The sequence below is a fragment of the Ursus americanus genome, chromosome 23 (assembly GCF_024610735.1).
Source record: "Ursus americanus isolate L20-20 chromosome 23, mUrsAme1.1.p, whole genome shotgun sequence".
Lineage (NCBI taxonomy): Eukaryota > Metazoa > Chordata > Mammalia > Carnivora > Ursidae > Ursus > Ursus americanus.
The window spans coordinates 1,373,375-1,398,240 of record NC_142149.1 but is presented as its reverse complement, the minus strand read 5'-3'; the positions used below and the strand labels follow the sequence as shown (position 1 = coordinate 1,398,240).

The 24,866-nt window shown below is 54.4% G+C and overlaps 1 protein-coding gene across 2 annotated transcripts in view; it reads right to left on the bottom strand.

Annotated features, from left to right (window-relative positions):
• Nucleotides 1-2,464: 2,464 nt before the first annotated feature.
• The window catches only part of NPLOC4 (NPL4 homolog, ubiquitin recognition factor), a 60,659-nt gene continuing 38,257 nt past the window's right edge, over nt 2,465-24,866 (bottom strand). For both annotated transcript variants that reach the window (XM_045774892.2, XM_087854001.1), the window contains 5 exons: nt 12,397-12,468; nt 9,518-9,613; nt 8,158-8,274; nt 6,626-6,728; nt 2,465-4,842 (listed from right to left, as the gene is read on the bottom strand). In XM_045774892.2, coding sequence (XP_045630848.1) covers nt 4,685-4,842; nt 6,626-6,728; nt 8,158-8,274; nt 9,518-9,613; nt 12,397-12,468 — 546 coding nt within the window. In that variant the 3' untranslated portion in view covers nt 2,465-4,684. The remainder of the gene's footprint in view (nt 4,843-6,625; nt 6,729-8,157; nt 8,275-9,517; nt 9,614-12,396; nt 12,469-24,866) is intronic.

Here is a 24,866-nt window from a genome sequence, read left to right as displayed (position 1 = left end):
CGGCCGCCCACGTCGCGGCGCGACCTCCGCCGTAAAGCTGCCCGGGCGGGGGCGGGGCCGGGGCCGGGCCGGCCGGCGGGCGGCCGGGCTCAGCAGCGTCGGTGTTGAGGTCCTGGCCAGAGCCGCGGCTGGGGGGCGGGGGCCGCGCCACTGCGAGGAGGCGGGTGGACACAGCGGTTTGCCAGAGGGCCAACGTGTTTGAAGCCAAACGCGGGACACCCCAGGGCCTGCGCTCGCGGACCCCGTCCGTCCTTCGCGCCGCCCCAGGCGCCGTCGGTGGGGGGGACCCCCGCGGCCTGCAGCCCCTCCCACCTCTGTGCGGGGCCTCTCGGCCCTGGGGGCTGGGCCCGAAGTCGCGTCGCGCCTCCCTCGTGCACCCTGGAACCGGCCGACTCCGGGGCCTGCTTGGACGCAGGCTCCCTTGGGCCAGAGCCGGGGAGCGGGGGCCGGCGGGAAGCCACCTCCTCGGGGCAGACAGCCCGCTCCTAGAGCGATTTTGTGGGGTTTGGGGGAGCGGTTGGATTGCTCGGGGGATGGGTCACCTCCCTCTGAGCAGCTGAGCTGCGCGATGCCCGCCCCACCCCAGGGTTTGAGGGGCCCCTCCCTCCACGCCTGGCCACGAGCTGTTCGTGGGTGTGTTGGTTTGACTGGACGATGGCTCTACAGCAATCAGTCTGGGGGTGAGGGTGAAGCGAGACACCTCTCCTCCCCACCACCTTGGCGGCTCCCCCTCATATTCCCCAGGGCTTTGGAAAGAGGTGCTGACCAGAGAGGGGCCAAGAGCTCTTTTCTGGATGAGTCAGGAGACCCAAAGCGTCCCTGAGCGTGTCTGTGGATGGAGAGGTCAGGTACACCTTCTTTAAGGCCATGGGAGACTCTCCCAAGGCCAGACACCCGTGAGCGAGAGAGGCATCTGTGGGTGTGAACCACAACATTGTGCTGCCCAGCGTCCCCTGGGCTTGGACGTGTAGCTGGCATCACGGAGTCTGGCACGTCTGTGTCTGCCAGGACTCCGAGCTGGGGCAGGTTCTGACCCGTCTTGTAGAGGTTGACGTTGAGGTGGGCACTCAGCCCACAGGGCAGTGGGTAGCCACTGCTCTCTCTTTCTGGGGTGAACTCCCAGGGGCATTTGTGAACGTGGCATTTACAGTCCATTGTTTACCCCTTCTGCTCCCAGGTGAAGTCTGGGCTGGGAACACTGGGATGGGGAGGGGCAGGCATGAAGATGACCAACTCCCACTAGGCCTTCATAATTGGAAAGTGGTGGCAGGCTCCTCTCCTAGGAGAGGGCACAAGTCTTCTGGGCCAGTCTGGCCACCATTCCTTGTGAACTGCCCACTCACACTAACTCTCAGCTCAGTCCTCCCAGGCTGCTCCCCAACACCAAGGGACTATCCTGCAGAAAATGAGCACATGAGGAAGTGGATCTGGAAAGAGGTGGGTTGAGCCGGGCTGGCCTACTCCCCCCCCCCCCCCGGTTTAGCCCTTGGCTGGCCAGGATGCTCCTGCAGACACTGTTAGGTTGGTTCCCTACTCCCTTTGTTGTGATAGAAGGATTTATGATCAACAGTCTATCTAAACAAAGAGCGGGGCGCTGGGCGCCGATCCCTGGTTGACAAAGGGCTGAAAGCCGGCTCGGACAGCAGAGAGGTGATGTGGAGTAAGGCAGCCACCTGCGTGGGTGTGCAAGGTGTGCACTCCTGTCAGTGCTCTTTATGCCTAATCTACGGGCAGTGTGATCTTCCTAAGGGCAAAAGACACCACCAGCGCTGGGGAGAAGCCACGGTGTGTGCAGGGCGGCCGCACACCGCCTTCCTGTGGTTTCCCGAGGTGGGGGTGGCTCACTTCAGAGCTCCAGCAGTCTGAGATGCACTAAGGGCCACATATGGCAGTCACCCCAACTTGGGGACTATGGTTGGCAGTGTGCACTGCACCACTCCTGGGAGCAGCCAGGCCTGGGGGCAGGACCAGAGGCACCCAGGGTCCCCTGACGTCGGCAGGTGCTGTTTTCTATGTACTTGTCCAGGGAGCAATGCGTCAGAGGACAGGGGGGTACCCAAACACCAAGAGGGAATGCCTCTGGCTGCCGTTGGCAAGTAATTCAGGACAGGCAGCATGTCCCTTCCAGGCTTCACACCCCCACAGCTGTACAGTCAGGGGAACTTCCAGACTGCATCCCTCACCTGCTGCCTGCTGCAAGCACCTGCCTCCCCCCGCTCCCCCCTCCGCCAGGCCCAGAAGCAGCCACATGGCTGACAGGAAAGCCCCCGAGGGAGGACACACTCTCCTTCCACCCCGATGACACGCCGGGGCCTCTATCCTTCAGTGGTCCAAATACATCAGCGAGGACAGTGACGTGTGGAGAAAAGTGAAGTCACACAACACAAAGCAGACTGGGACACGGCCTGCAGACACGCGCTTGGCATGCAGGGATGGCCTCAGGCCCAGGAACACAATCGGGAGCTCAGCAGTTGCTTCAGGAGTTTTATTGGCTTCACGGCGGGACCGGAGTCCAGGTAGCGCTAATGCAAGCCCAGCTCACGTACCCCTGCAGCCCCAAGTGGAGCTGGAGCGGCAGCACCAGGAGCAGACTGTCAGAGGAGGCCGAGGCAGCCAGCTGTGTGCACCTGGACAGCAGAGCGCACAGTCACCCCTCGCCCGATGGCGAGAGGCTGTGTCCACAGGAGGGCAAGCAGGATGCAGGTAGGGCTGGGGGGCCCCTCCCTTCCCTGTGCAGGAGGAAGTGGCTGAGCTGCCCATGGCCAAGGCCTCTGGCAGGGTGCCCTCCACACCCTCACGCTGAGCTCAGAGTCTGTTTATTTGGACAATAAAATAAAGTGCGTTACTGAACAAAGAGTGACTCAAAACCAGAAGCAGAGAAATCACAACGCTTTTCCTTCAGCTAAAAGACGAAAGGAAATGAATTAGGCATCTGCCAGAACTTCAGAGTGAGGAGAATGTTGGCTGAAGAGAGACGGGAGCCAGCTTGGTGGGTGAAGGCGACACAAGGGAACAGCTGGTAGGGAGGGACCTGGAGGATACAGAGGCTGAGCGTGGGGCCCAGGAATACCAGGCCCCTCTGCAGCCTCACACCAGACGGCAGGGACCACACGACATGGGCTGGAGAGACGTGGACAGCCCCTCCACAGGTGGCCGGGAGCCAAGCTCGAGCTGAGACAGCCACCACACACTGGCAGGGGTCTATACTCCGTGCCTCTCCTGCCCACCCCTCCCCCAACAACCGATGGCTCTGCTGAAGCCAGACCCAACCTGATTGGTCCCTGGCCCCGAGAGCAGACAAGATGCCAGGTAGACCTAGAGGTGCCAGGCACAGCCCTACCACGAGAAGCCGACGCACAGAGAACACAGTTCTCTGTCCACAGTGCCACGGGTAAGGGAGGGTCACACAGGCCTCCCCTCACCCCCAGGGCAGAGAAATGAAGTCCCCAGCACAGTCCACGTCCAGACCAGCCTCTCCTGTGGGTGCCATGCAGCTCAGAGACATGGCCCTCATTAAGGCAAAGAGGCATCGGGGTGCCGCCCACAACTCCCTGGGGACCCCAGAGCACACGTGCAAGGCCTGACTGTGACCTCTGTCTCAGGGACCCCCACAGCAGTCCCAGTGACCCTCACACCAGGCCAAGCCCCGTACTCTCTCACGCAGGCCTGTTGCAATGGCTCTGTCCCCTGGGGCTGGGCAGGGCAACGGGAAGAATGGTGTACAGGGCAAAAGGGGCCAGAGCTTCAGGTCCTGGGCAACCCAGCTCGCCCCAGGCAGCCTGGTCCATCTGGAGGGGCCGATGCTTGGCGGGAGCGATGGCTGTCCTCCGGCCGGACCACTGAGTGTGCAGCTGTGTGGCTTGGCAGGAAAGTCTCAGGCACTGAGGTTTACTTCCAAGAACTGACTGTGGGTCCCCGTCCACCCCTGCCCACCCTGTGTCCACCCCACCCCCACTCCCAGGGACTCACTACGGGAGAGAAGGAAGTGGGAACTAGTCTCTCTCGCTCCCCTTTATGTAGTTTTTATCTTGAAATAAATAAATAAAAGTCTTCTGGGCAGAAATTACTGATAACTGTTATTACAACCAACGCAGACTTTAAAAATCCCACCTAGATGTCAGGTGAGAGCAAGAAGGAGGGCGGGCAGCAAATTAACCTGCAGGGCAAGCAAAAGGGAGGCCAGCAACCCTGGGCCCACTCATGTTTTCACCAGACACGGCCACCGGCAGGGGAAGAAGTAGCCCTCACAGGCAGGGTGCGGCCAAAGCAACAGGGTACAGCGGCCACCAGACACCGCCAACTGCAACCACGGGAGGGGCAAGAACAAAAAGCAACCAAAAGGAAGGGAAGAGAAAGCTGGATGGCGGCAGTCAGCCCTCCCCGCCCCTCCCAACCCTGGGTGGTGGCTCGGAGGTGCCCAGATCCTTCCACCACCTTGGAGGATGGTACGGGGCGTCCAGAGGGCCGTCGTGCTGCCTCACTAGGAGGCTGGTGTCAGCCTGCAGAGCACCAGCCTAGCTCTCCCTCCAGGGGAGCCCGGTGCTGAGAAGCTTTGTGGGTCAGAGACCCGCAGGCAGCCGCCCTGCCCAGCCCTTCAGGGCTGCCCCACGGGGCGATGGTTACAATGGTCCCGGCTTCGGAGAGGGCGGGGGTAGGCCCCGTCCCGCCAGCAGGGCCGGGAGCCCTAGGTCCTAGGCAGGCTACACATCTCGCAGTGGCCGGTGCCCGGCTGGTTCATGAAGGTGCAGTGCTGACAGGCCCACATGGCGGCCGCGGCCGCGTGCGTGGGGCCCCCGACGGCGCCGTACTCATGGAGGCCCGGAAGCTGCACTCCAACGGTACCTGTGGGTGGGAAGAGAAGCCGTCTGTCACCGTCCAGTGTCTCCGCCCCTCCCCGAGAGCTCTACCTTACAGCGCGACTCTGAGACAAACAGCCACAGGCACAGATGGGGCTCTAGGACGGCTGCGGCGGGGCCCTGGCTCGCACACACAACCCTCTGCGCAGAGCCGCTGTCTGCAGAACGGACTCAACCCCACCGCCACCCTGCTGGCTTGCTGGGCTGCGTGTGGGTTCTCAGCGAGCGCACCACCTCTGGCTACCGTGTGGGTCGCTGCCAGTTTGGGGCTATCATCAACAAGCTGCCAGAATACGCTCGCACACATCTCTGTGTGGGCCTGTTTTCACGTCTCAGCGAAAAACCCAGAAGCGGGCTTCTTGGACCCGAGTAAGTGAATGTTTCTACGAGGCTTCCTGGCGGCTTTCATATTGTCAGCAGTGCGTGCGAAGCTTCCAGCTGCCCCATAGCCGCTCAGACGAATGGCGACAGGCTCACGGGCTGTACATTCCATCTCCCTGGTCAGCGGTGCTGTTCTTTCTGTGAAAGGTCTGAGTCACTTTAATCCAAGTATAGTGGACACAGGATGTCCTCTTAGTATCGGGGGTACAGCACAGGGACTCGACAGTCCTATACGGCGCACAGTGCCCCCTCACCTCACATTGTTACGACACTACTGGCTGCTCCCCAGGCTGACCGGCGGCCCCACAAAAGAACAGCTTCTGCGGCCGGTGTTCGTGTGTGTAGACGCCAAGGGTCCGGCACACAGGAGACTTCCACCGGGGCTGAGCGCCGCCGGCTGGCACCGCACCACTGTCCACCCGAGGACACGAGGCTGCGGGCCTTCGCTTTAGGGAATCTAGTGGCAAGAACTTGTCCTCGGCCTTAGAATAACTGCATAGCACTTGAGAACACGAGGGCAGGAGCGCACATCCGGCCAGCCACACGACCGCTCGGTCAGAACTGCAGAAAGGGAAGCGTGACCCAAAGCGCAGCACAACCAGTACCGAGGCACGGCAGACCACTGACCCCCGCCGGCACTGGTATCAAGAGAGAAGAAGGACGGTCCACTAGGCTCCCTCGCAGCTTGGGTTCCACTGAGGTTTTCCTTGGCTAATTTTGGCTCTAGTATCTAATCCACTACCCTGAGAAAATGGTACAAACATTTTTTATATGTATTTTCAAAGCTGTCTGACGAGGGCATTCCAGTAGTTCTCAAAGCCAAAGGGAAAGGGATGGCGCCAGCAGCCTGCCACCCGGAGCTCCCGGCTGACGGGGCGACTGCACTGGGAGCTCCTGCCTGGGACTGAAGACAAAGGCTCCCCCTGGGGCAGCGAGGTGACTCAGGCTCCTGGACAACCTATTCTGTAAGATTTTTCCTTTTTATCCTTCGAGAAAGCTCTGAGGACAGGCCAAAAGAAGGGAAAAAGAAAAGCCTGAGAAGACCAAAGATTTGTGACCTTTCTACACTGTGGTGAATGGAAGGTTCTGTTTCTCTAACACAGTGACTTTCAAATTGCTCCTAAGACGCTGGATGATGAGCGTGTCCTCTTTATCCACGCACGTGCAGAGCTGTGCACCCGAGATGTGCGTGACCCCGACAGCACGCAGGCTGCAGCAACGAAAATGCCTGTGTCCTTGTCTGAGTGCCTGCGACACCCATCACAACGCATCTGGGGTCAGGCTTCTAAGACCTTTGAGTTTGCAGAGTCTGTGTCCGGCTCCCTGGGCTGTGGCAATGGCAGTGCGAGGGCATGACCCCCAGGACTGAGGAAGGGGAAGACACTTACTGCACAGCTGCTCAATGGTGGCCCACTGCTCAGACTTCTTCCACGTCTGGGCGAGCTCCTCATTTCTGGTCCTCACGGCCTCCAGCAACAAGCTGATACTGTCCTACAAGAACCCAAAAACAAAGGCTCCCACTTGCTTTGCGATGGTGGTCACACTCTCATTAATAAGTTTCTCCTCCCCCAACATCAAGACACAGTTCAGGGGCAATTACAAAATCTCACAGGCTGTCACTATGAAACACAAAACACCACACGCTGAGGTCTATAAAATCAAGTGCTAAATTTTAGAGCTAAATTTAAGTTCTTCCCAAATAGCCCGACCGTGCTGCTCTCTGTCATGAGCAGACCAGTGCGCTCCACCACCAAGACACTAAAGCTCACGTCCCTTATCCTGAGGGCGTGGACGCACGGACAGGTGCCCGTGGTCATGGGGTCCATCCTCCACCCTCACGCTCTCCCTGCAGGCTCTCTATCTTCTCATCCATGTCTCTAGATTCTAGGCCTCCAGGGTCAAACTGCAGAGAGTTAAAAGAGCTTATATAATGAGAATCTAATAAGGCTTTGAGGGCTCTCAAGGGCTCCCCAGAACATGTTTTCTAACAGGTGACTGCCAAGCAGTACCCATCTACTGGCGAGGAGGCCCTGGTGTGAAGAGCCCAGACTTTTGCCGCCTGTCCAACTAGACGGGCAGGGGCTGCACCTGGGGCCCATGGGCCACCCTCTGGGCTTAACAAGGCAGGCAAAGCCAGAGGGAAGTCTCGGGATGCCTGATGTCCAATGTCGGAAGTGGGTCATTTGGGGACGAAATACAGATACCAGCGAAACAGCCACAGGCCGCCTGATGCAAGAGAGCAGTGGGGACAGAGGGGCCTCTCCACTCTATTCTGTCACCTTCAGGGAGCGTGTCAAGTCAGAGGCTCAGAAAGAATTCATCCCCTCCCTCTGGTGTTTCCTTGGATCTCAGGCAGAAAAAAAGGCACAAAGTAAGGGCCTCCTGGCTGCACCCATAGCTCCCACACTGCTCAGATAGCAGCCGCTGTCAGTGACACGGCCTCTTCTCCCCAACAGCGTGTCTTCAAAGTGCCAACTACGCAGCTGTGCACTCAGGGCCTGGATGCTAGCCAACCTTCTGGGCCAAGGCGATAAAACGAACGTTGACTCAGGAAGAGGGGCGGGATCGGTAAGAAGCAGAGGCTGTGATTCTAGAACTGTTAGGACAGGAATTCTATAAATTGCTCCACGCCAGAGGACGCTCTGCTCCCGTGGAATTCTAACAAATGGACTGTCCTCCAGCATGGGGGCAGACACTTAAGGAAGCTGTTTCAGTCCAAATGCTAGATGGGAAGACTCCATCCTTGTACCAGTAAGCCTCTTGTGAGAAGCCACCGCCCACAGGAAGTAAGAGGGACTTCAACCCAGCTTCCCAGCCACGCTCTGACTTGTGAGGAAAGGAAGCATCTGTTTATAGCCAAACCCCACCTGGGGACCACCAAAGCCAGGTGCTCAGCGGGCACGCGCACTCAGGCCTGTACCTGCAGAGGCATGACCTCGTTGGTGACCAGAAACAGCAGGAGGTGGAAATCCGAGATGGTATCCAGGAACACGGATGAGGTATTCTGGGACAGATAGGTGGCCAAACTGTGGAAGTCCTACAGGGGTGAGGCAGGAGGAATCAAGTGAGCACGAGCATCCCAGGACAGCTGCAGTACCCAGCCGAGAGAGCCATCTGTCCCCTCCTGAGGCACGGCTGAATGCAGAGTGCAGACACACACCTCTCCCCATCTTGCTCTGTAAGCACTGATGGGGACCCAGGCCAGAGCAACATGCGGCTACAACATAAGCTATGGCTCTATGCCCCCAGGAAGATGCTGTCAGTACACGTGACTCATCGACATGCGTAAGAGCATGTGTATACAGCTGATCCAGCTGGAAGACACATTCAAAAAGACAGAAAATGCCCCCTGCCCCTCCAGGTGGAGAGTGGGTTGTGGGATCACTTTGGGGCCAGAAGACCTGTCTGCACTTGTTGTCTAGCTGCACTGTTGACCTCGGGCAGCCAGACAGCGAGGAGTGTGTGTGTGTGTGTGTGTGTGTGTGTGTGTGTCGGGGGGGATGATGCAACACTCCCACCTTCAGCAAAACTAAACACAGGAGATTCAAGAGTGCCACCCAGGAAGTGGCTCTGCACCTCTAAAAGCACCCCAAGTCCCTGCACAGACGGGCCACGAGGAGAGCAAAGCATCAGAGAGGTTTTGCAAATAAAGCACCACACTTCTCAAGAAAATCTCCTTATATTCTTTTCTGCAACACCTGTTAGCAATTAGGACCTCAGAACAAATGTGTGTCCCAGACCATCCGTGTGGCAGCATGAGGCAAGTCTGCAGCGGAGGCCACAGGACGTGCAGTGTGGGACCCGCACCACGTGCTGGAAAGCCCAGGTGGCCAGGCCACACGAGGCCACACAAGGCCCACGCGGCCTGGAGAGTGCGTGAGAAACGCGGGAGGGTGACAGGGGAGGAAGCCAGAGCAAACAGTGAAGTGACACATCTCCATAAGGAGATGATGCTTGTTAACAAATAATAAAAAAGTTGTTGGGAGAGGACACAAGTGACAAATACATTTGGGGAAGAAAAGAAGTCAACGGAAAATGGTTCTGGCAGATCCACAGGCCTGAGGCCTTATGGGGATCGCCTTTGCAATTATCTGTCAGCCCCGGCCCCAGAGAGGTGTTGCGGTGATCAATAGTGTCTCAGAAAAAGTCCTAGCTGGGCTTCGTCACAAGAATCAATCAGGAGAGTATGAAAGCTTGGTACTTTCTGAAAAAACAACACTCACACTAGATAAACAAGCAGTAGTTACTCTAAATTATGTTTCTAAAGACAAAGAGCTTACCTGTGTCTCACCCAATACATCCCGGTTTTCAATAGGAAATGGATTTTGCGAAATAGAAAAAGTATAAACTGGATCCTTGGGGAAAGTTGTTGTGATCTAATGAACAAAAACAAAAACCCTTGATAAATTGTGCTGCACACAGGGGTGAAGGCGGCCCCAGGTGCCCCAAGCAGCCCTGAGCGCAGCGCCTGCCCCCAGGCTCTGGCCAAAGAGTCCCAACTGTTCCCCAGTAGACACCACGGTCCCCCGTTAATGATACCCTGAAGTGAAAACCCTGACACTCTGATCTGGGAAGCAAACTGAAGGATTATCGTTCACAAGTTTTAGGATCGTGCCATTTGTGGGCAGTGTGGGTGTGCCGGCCTCCGTAACACCTAACTCTGCGCTCTGTCTGCCGAGCCGCTCAGACTGCAGCCCTTGCCCGTGGACGAGCCAGACGGTGAGCTGTGGGGACACAATGCCCGAGGCCGGGAGAACTCTCGGGGTCAGCCATGATGGTCTGAGAGACGCAGTGACCTCCAGAGAGCTTGCTGAGGCCCCTCAGGACGTATGGCCTCACTGCGTGGAGCCAGGGCACGTCCAGGCAGCAAGAGAACCCACGTTTCCAAGGTGCGGCACACGGCAGTCCTGCTCTCCCCGTCAGACAGGCTGGAGTCAAGAGCTTGTGACAAAGGGGAACCTAAGCCCTTCATCTGACTCAGACATGCTTCAGTAACAACAGAGGGCATTTTAAATCCAACACGTAATCAATAGAAACTATGGGGACAGTGGTAAATGTGGACGAATCAATACAAATACAGTTTTTCATCCCCCCTCCCCCCCCGCAGACGCCCCTCCCCACGAAAGCACCCAAGTGTGAGCTGTCAACCACCTTTTGGCTGACACAGCCTTTCCTCTACGATGTGACACTAGTGGCAGCAGATTACACCTCATCCCGATTTAGGGGAGCTATTCTGGCTCCTTTGGGACTATTTCTAAAGAATGAAAATGTTGTTCTGGTCTGTGTTCTGCATCAGCGAAGGCAGTGGGCCGTTTCAGGCTGGCTGCCCCAGGATCCGCTGTGACCAGCACACTGAAGGACGAGCTGAGCCGGCAGCAGCCTCTGAGACCTGAAACCCACTGCTCTTTTAAAGACTTTATTTCTAAGTCCCCCCTACCCCCAAGGTGGGGCTTGAACTCACAACCCCGAGATCAAGAGTCACACGCTCCAGTGACTGAGCCAGGAGCCAGGCGTCCCTCCCACTGGTCCTTCATCGATGAGACCATGCAGCCGTGTGGACTCCGGCCACAGTGCCACGTACTGGGGGCGTGGCCTCTGTCAGCTACGGATCCTAAGCCTCAGTCTGTTCCGTCAAAGATGACCCCGCGTGCCTACAGCCACTAAGGCTCAGACACAAGCCCTTGCCAGTCTCCGCTGCTGTCACAGCTCTACAGATGGCAGGAGAGCTCCCTGCGCTGCAGACACAAAGGCCTGTGGACGGCACAGCACTTCTGCTTTGGGAAGGCAGACACGTGCTGGACCAGCAACGACAGAACACCTACAGGCAACAGATGTGGAGTTAAGAGACGTCTCTGTTAGACTTGTAACCTCCCCTTAGAGCACGACAGAACCAAAGTTCACCAGGCAGTCTGTGAATATCCCAGGCACCCACGGAGGGTGCAAGGCGTGCAGAACCCAGCCTGTGTCAGGTCATCTGGCCGACGCCCGCACACCTCCACAGCAGCGCAGGGAATGTGGCCCCTTCCTTCTCTCGCCTGAACAGCGGCCCGCTCATGAGGCCCGACGAGGGGCTGGGCACACCACACCTCTCTGGACACCTGCTCTCAAGGGACTGCTCCAACCTCATTCCACGACAACGGAGAGCTTGGCAATCACAAGGCGGAATGTTCCTTCACAACCAAACTCTACTGACACAGCACACTAAGCAAGAACTTGGCTCTTTTGTAAAAAGAAAGGGGTGGGGAGGCCGCGGGGAGAGAAGACCTCAGGAAGTTGGCTTTAAATCACGCCGACCCCTCCTAAGTGTATGTTCCATCAACCTGTTTTCATCTTCATTACACCCCAGGTAGTCTAAAAACAGATGCCTTTACGGCCTAAGCAATAAATACGTTTTTGGGAGCTGTCAATTGGAATGGAGCACCGATGGGCTTGGCTCCTGGGGACCCGCTGCTCCACGGGCAATGATATTTTACAGCCTGCATCACATGCCCTTCCTGAGGCCAAACGTAGCCTGAAGAGAACCTGGCAGGCAGCAGTTAGGGAGTGAGCAACTGCCCGGCCCCTTGGGACAGAGCTGACTGCTGCTAATGTGTGGGGCATTCATGTTGGAGCCCTCTGCTGCCCTTTGGCCTGGGGCCACACCTCCTTGAGCAGAGCGGGCCTCCAGAGAGGAGCTGAGACCGGAACCGCGCATCACAGCCAGCTGCCTTCTGGGGTCCTGGAGTTTCCCCCCAGAAAGCACACTACCACCTCCCTCGAGGACAGTCACGGCTGGCTGCCCCAGGGACTGACTCAGGTGGAGTGGCCCATCATGAGCCCAGCTCTGGCAGCTGAGCTGTGACCAGGGCAGCGCACGGCACCACGCTGGGCTTGCTGACCTCCAGAGGCGACCTGGCCAGGTCAGTGGTCCTTTGCTGCACTTTAGTTTGGGAGAAGGTAAACCCTAAGCTGTTTAAGGAAATTTAAAAAACCCTGAAAGTAGAAGAAAAAGCCCTTAAAATCGCCCGCTTTTTAGGGATGACAGGAGCTCATTGATTCATCTCGTTCCTGGGTGCCTGTCCTGGGCCAAGCAGAGGGGCAACTGTCCAAGCTGCCGCTGCCACCCTCACCCAGCCCCCCACCCGGCCGCCCAGGCTGGTGGTGGACGCTGCACACTTACATCTATGATCAGATACTCCACGGGCAGGGGCCGGGCCAGCTGGGTGATCTCATTGCCAAACTTGTCTATGTCCTGAAACAGGAAACAGAAGCGAGCGGGTGAGTGAAGATGTGCTGACCAGTGACGTGGTTCGTCTTTCACATGCTTGTCTTTTTTTTTTTTTTAAGATTTTATTTATTTATTCGACAGAGATAGAGACAGCCAGCGAGAGAGGGAACACAAGCAGGGGGAGTGGGAGAGGAAGAAGCAGGCTCACAGTGGAGGAGCCTGATGTGGGGCTCGATCCCATAACGCCGGGATCACGCCCTGAGCCGAAGGCAGACGCTTAACCGCTGTGCCACCCAGGCGCCCCACATGCTTGTCTTTCTTACCTTGTCAATGACTGTAAGTCTCACGGAGTGTGTGAAGAGCAGAGAGGAAACTCTGCGTATTTTTGCTACGTATCTACCTTCCGTCATTTCCTAGAGCTCTGTATGACGGCCATAACATGAACAGCAGCCGTGCTTTGGGCTGACGGGGAGTCTCCGCTGGGAGTGTGCGTTACGGCCCCTGCCCAGCACACACACGAGGCCTGGCCTTAATGCTGCCCCGTGGGAGCAACGCACGGGCCCGGGGCTCCCTCCCGCCTGCCCCCCAGGCTGCACCTGTGCCTCCCCGTCCTGCACAAGCGCCCCTCCGTCTTGGGTCTGAACGCTGGCTCCTAACGATCCTACTCACACCCCCGAAACCTGACTTAATATGCGTACGTTAATAAAACAAATACATACGCAAATGAGCACACGCACAAATACGCAGACGTGGAAAACCCCCACCACCAATCTGTCAAAGTCTAAACTTGTTTTGCTTTGTCAGATGCACAGAACATAAAGTTTAATTATGGGGAAAAACGGCCAGCATATGTTCATTAATCATAAAATGACAATTATATCTGATTTATGTCAAACATGCTGAGTTCAAACAGAGCTCTAGAAATAAATTCATAAGAACCAACTCTTCATTAAAGATTCTGTGAGAGGGGGTCATATTTTCTATCTAAATCATCACTTAACATCATATAAATCATTTACTGAGTCAGATATAAATCATACAGCCGTAACTTCCAATTATGGGGCCTTCCATAAAAGTTTACATTTATTAAAGCCCTCAGACCCGAATGGATGCCAAGCAGATGCCCCTGAGGCCTGCAGGAGGACGCCAGGCCACCCCAGCACATCCCACCTTTCCAGGGACGTCACAGGCGCACACCATCTTTCGAGGCAACCTTCACAGGCTGTTCCTCAGTTGAAGCAAGTCTGTCATCCTAACGGCAAGTCCAGAGGTCCTATTTGTCCCAGATCCTTTGGTTTAGAAATTAAAATTTCTGGTCTGCAATACTTCTCAGTTTATCCATGCCTTCCCAACCTTTCCTCGATTCACAACTTAAGAGAGCTGCCAACCAGAACCTGCCCCTTAGCTCTCCCAGAAAACGGTCCAAATCTGTCTAACCAGCTAGCTACACAGGAAGCATTAGCACCCCATCAAAGGACACATTCCTGGAAACAACACACCGCTTTTTCTGTCTGCCTTCCTTTGAAGTTGGAATTACTTTCCAGTCCATTTGGGTAAGTCACGTGTCCTTTCATGTGACAGGTGGCCGCCCCGTGCTACTTTCTGCAGCAGTCAGGCTGGGCCCAGCTTTCTGTGGCTCTACCAGCTTGGACGGCGGCAGCCCGAGACACAAGCTGGCTGAGTGGGTCCTGGGGCCCCAGAAGTGGCAGTTTCTCGATGAAGGAGATATGGTAGGAGGCAGGAATCAAATCCAATCAAACTAAATCACCACTTCCAAAAATACACGCTTGCCCCTACAAGAAATAACCTGCAACAACTCATACATAATTAGCCCATCTGGAATTCATCTTCAAATCTAATTAAGCTCTAATATGCAGAAACATTCTTCCAGCACCTGTTCGCTTTAATCTTCCCCTCTAGGGATTTTTCTTGTTAAATGCCCCTCTCTCTTTTTTCTGTGTCGTGCTATTCTCTTTCAAATTTAACTACCCAACTGTACCTTTCTGCTCCCCAAGAAAATAAAGGTGTTGCATCCCCCTCTGTTCCCCGGGGGGGAAGAGGTAACTTCTATCTCTCCCCCACGCCTCCACATCCATGTTTTTGCCAGCCAGTCCCAATACAGCGTCTCAAAAGCAATTACTTTTTATGGGCATCAGCAGATGTTGGGCTGGGGGAGGAGGGCCTCTTAATTCCCAGGTCGGCAGCCGACAAAGCGTTAGCGGTTTTGTTTCCACAGGGAGCAAGCCTGTGGGACAGGCAGAGCCTGAGGTCTCCGGTGCCCCGGCACCTGCCACGGCCGTGTCTGCAGACAGCGGCGCCACCACCGTGATATCTTGGAGAAGTCCAGGGAGCCGTGTCTGTGCTTGTGCCAGGACAAGGGCAAGCGCCACTGACCAGGAGTGCCATCTTGCTTGGAAAAGGCTAATGGAATCCCCACTGTATTGTTCTTCTTTCGAAACAACTGGCAAGAAGGGTAACAAGTGACGCCAGCCAGCAGCTTGATTTGACCTCAAAGAAAAAAATCAAAATTCTCAGAACAGAGTTTCTCAAAGAATCACTGTCTAGGAAACAATCCTGTCGATAAGCACCAAAGTGTCTCTTGATGCAAAAAGAACCAGGAGCTGACATATATTAGGCGCTGGTGGTGAACAGTCCAGGCTAGCCATGTGTCTACAACCACCGGTCCTCAACACATGAGGACACCAAGGGCTACCAGGTGATTCATGTGCCTGAGATCGAGAGCCTGGTAGGGGTGGAGGGGGTTAGAGACCCGGTCCACCCACATCAACTCAGGAGCTCAGCATCGGAACTGGGCACTCTCCTCCTCCACCCAGTGCTGGCGCCGTGAGGTCACACATTCCAGCCCCACTCCCCCCCCCGTAGGGACTCTGTGGCCACAGACCCCGGTCCTGACAGCACTCGTGCTGAGCAAGACTTGCTACCTCCAACTCAAGGGAAAGAACAGGTGCCACGGGTGCCACAAAATCCTTGTTCCTAGACAGGGGTATTATGCCAATACGTTGTTCAGAATCTCTTATTGGCAATCTTCCTTCCTTCCTTCATCTCTTTCTTTCCTTTCTTTTAAAGATTTTACTTATTTATTTGGGACAGAGAGAGCGAGCGAGACATCATGACAGCACAAGCAGGGGGAGCAGAGGAAGAGGGAGAAGCAGGCTCCTCGCCAAGCAAGGACCCCGATGAGGGACTTGATCCCAAGACCCTGGGATCATGACCTGAGCCGAAGGCAGACACTTAACCGACCGAGCCACCCAGGCGCCCTGGCAATTTCTTGGTTGCTAAATGGTCCTGAATAATGCCCGTTGTGTAGCAAACATAATCTCCTGTAATTAAAACATTTGTTTAAAAAAGCTGAATGAATGCAGGGTCTTACTCTGACAAATACAAAAATGTATTATGGAACTACAATAAACAGATACAAGCACTAGAAGGGGCGCCTGGGGGCTCAGTCAGGTAAGCATCTGCTTTCGGCTCAGGTCATGATCTCAGGGTCCTGGGATCGAGCCCCACATCGGGCTCCCTACTCAGCGGGGAGTCTGCTTCTCCTTCTGCCTCTGTCGCTCTGCTTGTGCTCTTTTTCTCAAATAAATAAAATCTTTAGGGGGAAAAAAAAACGCTAGAAAAAAATATAGGTATATATACAGTTTTGGAGTAAAGAATTATTTCTTAAATGTGATGACAAAAGCACAAATTATAGTGAAAAAGGATCTTTTTCTTTTTAAGGTTTTATTTATTTCAGAGAGAGCACATAAGCAGGGAGAGGAGCAGAGGGAGAGGGAGAAGCAGACTCCTCCCTGAGCAGAGAGCCCAATGCGGGGCTGGATCCCAGGACCCTGAGATCATGACCTGAGCCAAAGGCAGATGCTTCACCAACTGAGCCACCCAGGTGCCCCAAAAAAGGATCTTTGAGATCAGAAACTGTTTCAGCTTCTTTGTAGGAAAAACAAAAAGAAAATGACAGCCTGGCACGTGTTTGCAACATATGACAAAGGGTTAATATACAAAGACCCGACAAACGATGCAGAAACAACGACTCGCCTACAAATACCTACGTGCGGCCCCCGCCAAAGCAATTCACGAAGGACACAGGAGACCTGGGAGGACGCAGGTGCAGAGCAGGGTCCTGGGAGCGCCGCCGCGCCCATGCACAGGTAAGGGCAGGGTGGTCTGCAGCCCAGCCTGCACGCAGGAACTGCGCCACCTTCTTGGAGATTTGGGAGAACGCATCATGCCCTGAAATGCAGCTCTCCTTCGACAAGCAATGCGGAGCACACACCAAGAGCGCGGCGCGGGGTAGCCCACGAAGCACTGCGCAAAGTGCCAGGCACTAGGCCAAGCCCGGGTCCCTCAACAGACAGCTCCTTAAAGGAGGGGCGCCCCCAGCCCCGCCTACGTACCTTCCTCCCCACAACCTTCCTGCCCCACCACCTCCGTCTTCTCACCTCCTCCAGGGCTTCCAATGTAGGTAATGCCAAAAACGGCTTGCTTGGCTTTGTTCCCGACCCACCAGGCCAGACCTCAAACACCAAACACTGGTCCCTGGCTCTCAGTGTGTTACTCATCGTAGTTTCTGACTCCAGCTCCTGCCCGCTCATCCCAGCCAGAGACCTGGCTCCAGCCTGGGTTCCTCCCTGCCATCCTGGAGGCTTCCAGGGCTCTCAGCCCAAAGGCCACAGGAAGTGGACACATGCCCCTGCACTATAGCACCAGCCTTCTCACTGGGGTCCCTAACTCTGTGCCCCAGAAGGGTCTTCTACAACACGGACCTCCTGTCCGCAACCTGCTTTCCAGCCCCCTCCTACTGCGTCTCACACTGATTGCAGGCCTACCTCACATGTCCCTCGTGCCGCCCTCTCCCAGCCCAACCACTGGCACGTGAAGCTTGTGTTGCATGCTGCGAAATCCTCCTGCCTCCACGTCCCATCCAGCAGGAATGTCCCAGAACCACCCTCCACGTCTCTGTCCATGTTTTCCCACCACCCACCTCACCATCTTAGCACACTGAAGCTACCACAGAGCCTTGGCTCCCAGACACAGTGTGCCCTCCGGACGTGTGGGCCCTAGATGGGCTCTTCCCCACCTGGCTCTCACTCTCAAGGTTCTGTAGCACCTTGTCACACCGCACTGGGACACCCTCCCCAGCTGCCCCACAGACAGCCTACAAGGAAGACACCAATGTGACCTGCCCACCACTGTCGTCCCAGGAACCAGGTGTGACACCTGGCATAGTCTCTAGGTCCGGACTGAGTGAAGAGCCTGCAGACCCACTGATGACGCCATTATAAGCTCACCTGCACCCACGTGTGCTCAGTGAGTGACAGAAGGGCAGGTGAGGAATGGTGTTGGGGTGCCTATTTTCCTATAACCAAAAATTCAGTTTTCCCCAATAAACAAACATTTGATTTCATATTAGTAAAATGTCCCATACGTTAACTTAGAGACAGACCTCCACTCCTGATTCACACGAAACTGAACTGTGACATGAGCCCCTCGAGGTCCTGCTGCCCGTCCCCGGCCATCCCTTCACCCGCTATCGAGATGCTCACTTCCAAGCTCCCAGCAGCTCCACCAGCTCGTTGCCTTGCTCTCAGCTGATGACGGACTTCCCGTGAGCAAACCGCCCCTCCAAGACTCCCAGTCCCAGCCCTCCACCAGCTGCCCGCCAGCTCGGGAGCTCGGGGCCCATGTCCACCCCCTCCTGGTCCCTTCCTGTCTCTGAATGCCCCAGAGCCCCTACCCCACATCAGGTCCTCTCCCACCACCAGTCACCCCTTGCCACAGAACCAACGCCAATAGCACACACATGTGGGTTCTCTGTTTTAAAAAAAAAAACATACAAGAAAGTGTCTTGATCCTGCTTCCCACACCAGCACCATCCACTGCCCCACCTGCCTTCCCAGCAGACTCGGTTCTTCCCCAGTCTCTTCTTTAAACCCGTGCTAACCAGCCCTATCTTCTCCACACTAGCTGCTCAGGGCCCTGACAGTCACACGGGGTGATAGCACCCCCACTCTGGACTTGTCGGCACCACGTGACAAGGAAACTCCTCCTCTGCTTGGCTTCCGGGTGTACCCTGGCACCCCGGGGGTACACACTTGGTCTCTGCTGCAGCCCTGTCCGTGTTGAAGGCCCAGGGCTCTTTTGGCCCTGGATGCTCATCTCCAGCTCTAGGCCCCGACGATCGCATCCAGGCAACAGCCCCGAACACCATACACACAGCACACCTGCAGACCCACCTCCAGGTGCGCCTCACCCACCCCACCATGGGGAGCACCAACGCACACCAGAAGTCCTAACGATATCCAGGAACAAGCGAAGTAGCCACCAGTTGTTAAACACGCTCAGTAACGTACTCCTTTATCCCTACAATCACCATCTAAACAACCGATCTAAAACAACAGGAAAGAAAGAAGGAAGTACGCCAGACGCAAATAGTGGCTACTGCTCACCAGGCCTTCCTCGTGTCTTTCTGCAGGGATCAAGTGTGTGACCACGAACACAGAAAACTCTTGCTGTAAATTATAAACAGAACCCATGTGTGGAGCAAAGCAGCACAGAGACAGAAAGGAAAAGACCACACTCGCCTCCACCCTGCATGCCCCCAGGATACACGTGCCAAGCGGTGACTCAAGAAAAGCACCTACTTTTACAAACAACAGGCCCTGGATATCACTGCAGTACTCCCGTCCCTTCCTTCTCCAGCGTCACGGTGTTTCTAGGTTACACCGCTCCCCTCCTCCCCCAGCCGTTCTTCGCTGGCTGCACAGTACCCACCGGGACATACACATCAGAGCTGCAGACAAGCACCGACCACCCTCCCACGGACCCCCAAGCTCTCCAGGCCTGTCCTCTGTACACACGCACATAAGAATGTGCACGTAAACACCCACACACGTATCTCCACGCTGCATATGCAGGTATATGTATGGTTTTACATTGTGAGTTTCTGAGTTTTATTCCAGACCTTTTTTTTTTAAACTTAAATTCAATTAGTTAACATATAGTATATTATTGGTTTCAGAGGTAGAGGTCATCAGTCATATACAACACCCAGTGCTCATTACATCACATGCCCTCCTTAATGCCCATCACTCAGTTGCCCCATCTCCCACCCCCTCCAGCAACCCTCAGTTTGTTTCCTATGATGAAGAGTCTCTTATGGTTTATCTCCCTCTCTGATTTTGTATTGTTTTATTATTTTTCCCTCTCTTCCCCTGTGATCTTCTGTTTTGTTTCTTAAATTCCACACGAGTGAGATCATATAATTGTCTTTCTGACTGATTTCACTTAGCATAATACCATCTAGTTCCATCCATGCCGTTGCAAATGGCAAGATTTCATGTGTTTTGATGGCTGAGTACTATTCCATTGTGCATATAGACCACACCTCTTCTTTATCCATTCATCTGTCGATGGACATCTGGGCTCTTTCCATAGTTTGGCTATTGTGGACATCGCTGCTATAAATACTGGGGGGGCAGGTGCCCCTTCAGATCACCACGTCTGTGTCTTTGTATCCCAGATCTTTAAATAATTTTCAAGCACATGACTTCAGTGGCCACATAATATTCTACCCCAGAGATATATTCTAGTTTAATGCCCCATTATTGGACTTTTAGATTGCTTCCCATTTTTGTTACCACAGACAACATGACGAGTAGCCTTAGATGAAACTCGGTGCATGTGCCATTCGCAAGGCTGACTCTCAACCCAGCCACAGCCACAGCCCACAGGACGACCAAGAGGATTACTTCCATGTTTGCCTTTAGAGGTCTCTTTGTTCAAACTGATTTTCCTAAAACGCATGAGAAATGAGTGTCTCAAGTCCTGCAAGAGTATAAAAACTTGTGGGAAGCACTGCCAGGCTGCTTTCACCAACAGGCGAGTAAGCAGGCCAAGAAAACAACAGCATACCTGAAGCAACAACACAAGCTCTGGGACAAGGGGAGCTCACTTCCTGGGGGGCCCGGGGGCGTCAGCTGGCTAAGTGTTGGACTTTGGCTCAGGTCGTGATCTCAGGGTCCTGGGATCAAGACCCGCGTCAGGCTCCCTGCTCAGCGGGAAGTTTGCTTGAGATTCTCTCTGTCCCCCTCACTCTCTGCCCCTCCCCCTGCCCATGCTCTCTCCCTCTCAAATAAATAAATATAATCTTGAAGCTCGCTTCTTAAGAGCAAGAAATTTACAAGACATGGAAGTAAGAAGCAAATTTCCAACCCAATGAAGGGTGTTAGCAAACAAACGCACAGCAAACTCGTAGTTAATGATGAAATCCTGAAAGCACTTCCTTTACGGTTAAAAATAAGACAACAGCGCTGGTCACTGGACATTGTTCTGGAAGCCCTACCAGCAGGAGCTGAAATGAACGGGAAGGGAGAGACAACTGCCATTCCTGGACAATACGCGCATCTGTGCAGAAAACCCAGAGGAATAGGGGCGCCTGGGTGGCTCAGTTGGTTAAAGGGCTGCCTTCAGCTCAGGTCATGATCCTGGGGTCCTGGGATCGAGTCCCATATCCGGCTCCCTGCTCAGCGGGCAGCCTGCTTTTCCCTCTGCGTGCTGCTCCCCCTGCTTGTGCTCTCTCCCTCTCTCTCTCTCACATAAATGAAACCTTAAAAAAAAGAAAGAACGAAAGAAAGAGAGAGAGAAGGAGAGAGGAAGGAAGGAAGGAAGGAAGGAAGGAAGGAAGGAAGGGAGGGAGGGAGGGAGGGAGGGAGGGAGGGAGGGAGGAAGGGAGGAAGGAAGGAAACCCAGAAGAATGTACATGTAAATTTGGGGAACCAATAACAGATAGCAAAGTTGCCAAACGTTTAGCGGTTTCAAACAACAGTTTAAAATGTAATTTTAAAAAGACACAATTTATAGTATGTAGAAACCATAAAGTACCTAGGAACAATCTAACAGATGGCAGGCAGGACCTCTATGCAGATGACCCTAACTCCCTGAGACACACTGGGGAACATGGGACAGGTGCAGCACCCCCGACATTCGCAGGGGAACTCAGCACAGAAAAGGGGGTGAAGAAATCCTAATAAGACTTGTTTGTTTTGGTGCAACTCGCGAGCTAGTTCTCAATCTTCTGTGGATGAGTAAAGGGTCGGGAGAAGATCAGGTACCGAGGGTAACTGTACGGTCAGACTGATGGCAATCGCATGGTGTTGGCGCTGGTTCAGGACAACTGGCCGATGGGGCAGAGAGGAGCAGAGAGACACATCCTGGGTGAGGGGAAGCAGACGGCAGAAGCCCCACAGCTCAACAGGGTCAAAGAAGAGGCTTTTTTTCAATAAATGGTGCTCAGACAATTGATTATCCACGAGATTAAAAAAAAATATAAGAAAGCAGTTGGGTCTCTGCTCACTCCATACACTGAAAACAATTCCAGGTGGGCTAAGAACCCAAATGTGCAAGACAAAATCCTAAACCTCATACAAGATGACAGACTATCCTATGACCTGACATGCTGAACCATACGGACAAGAGGCACAAAGCTGACCACAATGAAACATAAACCTTTGGCATCAAGACACCACAAGTGGGAAAGAGGAGACGTGCTAAGAGCTGTCACACGTGTGACGGACAAAGCGAGGGGACGGAACATTGCGAGAACGCCTACAAATCAAAGGCAAAAGACACAACCAGCCAGGAGAAACACCAGGAAGCTGACTTGAACACGCACATCCCAGGACACAGGAAGAGCCAACACACAAATAAGAAGGAGTCTGCCCTCACTCATCATCAGGTCAGTACAAGTTACAACGCAACGACAGAGCGTGTGGGAGTCTGAGGGGCGGCTGACAGCTACACGCGGCCGGGGGACCGTCCTGGCGGGGGGCCCAGCAAGTCTCTGTCAACCACGGCAGTACACAAGTCGCCTGGTTTAAGAAAACAAACACAGGAGGTAGACGCAGGGACAGAAGCAGGAAGTCGGAGCTCAACACTGCGCAGGGGTCACCTCTGGAGAAAGAGGAGCAGGTGGAAGCACAGGAGTGTCCCAGGAATGTTCTGGTCCCTTAAACTCCAGATTGGAGACTTGGTATTAAGTGATGTTTTATCTCTTTAACACATTTTATAAATAATCTTTCCTATCTACTTGATATTTAATTTTAAAAACTCTGAAAAGAAACAGATGGCAGTCCGATTAAGCTACAGGGAATATTCCTTCATCTTATGCACAAAAGGGTTTCCTGAGCGTGTGCTGGGTGCTGAAGGCGCTGGACAGCCTGGGTGAGGCACCTCAGATGTAAGACACACTGAGCTCTTTAATGAGGACACCAGGTTCTGCTGTCATCCACAGACCCATAAACTTTCCTAAAGAGGCTTAAATGAAATTCCTGTCCAAATGCTCAGGATGGCACCCTCAGGTCCTAAAAATGAGTCAAAACACTGATTCTGCATTACAAAACATCACATCACAAATGCATCTTTTTAAGATGCGAACTTTGGGGGGGAGGCAGTAACTAATGCTCCTGTTTCTCATATTGGTTCCCAGCATGGAGTGGTTTGATGTGACATTTAATAATGGTTTAACACTAAAGGACCTGCTCCACAAACAGGAACTAAGAGTGAGGCCTATGCTTTCAAGCCCAACTGTTTTATTAAACACCACGGGGGATGAAGGAGAGGAGAGGAACCCCTACGCAACGGGCTAGGAACCGCTTTCTCAGAAGACTGATAAGGAGCGCCCCGCACCACTAGCTCCACTACTGCCCCCGGACCTGACAGGCGTCCCCGTGGGCGGTCCCTCAGCTGCACCAGTCTGGAAGGAGCAGGCGCAACAGAGCCGCCGTCCCGTGCCGCACAGGCCTTTCAGAGAGCGGCTGACAGGAAGAGCGCACCTTGTGCCTTGGGACCCACCCCTCTGCTTGCCGGCCCCGCGTTTCCAGCCAGGGTTCCAGAGTGCCGCCCCAGTGCTCCCGCTGACCCCGCGGCCAGTAGCACAGACCCGCCAACACAGACGATGCAATTCCACGCAGCGACTCAGCCTCTGCTTTTCCCTGATGGGTGAGGAAGTGAATTCTTTGTTACAAAGGAGGTCGTCCCCAGCTTCAAAAGTCCCTCTTCAGGGCCAGGCCCAAAGCTCCTCAGCATCTGGGCGTGCCCCCCGCCCCCCCCCCACCACTCGGCACTGAATGAGATCCAGCAAGACAAAGACTGAGGACTACACGCTACAGACACGGCTGGACCTGAAGATGTTGGGAAAGTGGTGAAGCAAGCCCATCACGAGAGATCCCACACGGCGTGATTCTGTCGGGCAGACACACAGACAAAGTGGATGAAGGACTGCCAGGAGCTCTGGGATGGGAGGCTCGGGGACGGGCAGCTTAGGTGCGGCGGGGTCTCTGTTTGGGGGACAGAAGTGTTCTAAAATCAGACGGCGGTACAGGAGTGTGTGTGAGCGCGCTAGAACCCACCGAATTCTGCACTTTCAACGCATGGACTGTACTGCATGTGAGCTCTATCTCAGAAAAGCCACAGAAGCATGTAACTTGAGGGGCCCCTGGGTGCCTCAGTCAGCTGGGCGGTTGACTTTGGTTCAGGTCATGGTCTTGGGGTCCTGGGATGGAGCCCGGCATTGAGCTCCCCACTCAGCGGGGAGTCTGCTTGAGATTCTCTCTCTCCCTCTGCCCCTCCTCCTGCTCTCTCTCTCAAATAAATAAATAAATTAACTACTTAAATCTTCTTTAAAAATTGATGGAGGGACGCCTAGGTGGGCTCAGTTAGTTGGGTGTCTCCCTTCGGCTTGGGTCGTGATCCTGGGGTCCTGGTATCGAGTCCCACATCAGACTCTCTGCTTGGTGGGGGCCTGCTTCTCCTTCTGCCTGCTGCTCCCCCTGCTTGTGCACGCTCTCTCTCTCATCAATAAATAAAATCTTTTTTTTTTTTTTTTTTTTTTTTTGCTAGAAAAACCACCAATTCACTGTAAAGAAATTATATCATCAAATTTTGGCCTAGATATCTTGGACAAGGTATAGTGGCCACAGAGACCATTCTTAATAACAAAAGCTATAATCACTAAAATTTGGGATCATTAAAAATGTTTAGCCTCGGGGCCCCTGGGTGGCAGCTGGGAGAGCATCCAACTCTTGGTTTCAGCTCAGGTCGTGGTCTCAGGGTCATGGAATCAAGCCCTGCATCAGGTTCCGCACTCAGGGCAGAGTCTGTTTGGGATTCCCTCCCCCTGCTTTCTCCCTCCCTCCCTCCCTATCTCAAATAAATAAATAAATCTTAAAAAAAAATACTTAGCCTCATTATTGACTGAAGTAGTATGTGCGGAAGGCATACTTGACCACACACAGCGAGGGTGAGGGCACAGACAGCAGCACTGCCTGATTGCTGGCACCTGGTCAGAGGAAAGCCCCAGATCCCACCTCCTCCCAATTCCACGCCTCGGCACCCGCCTGGCCTCT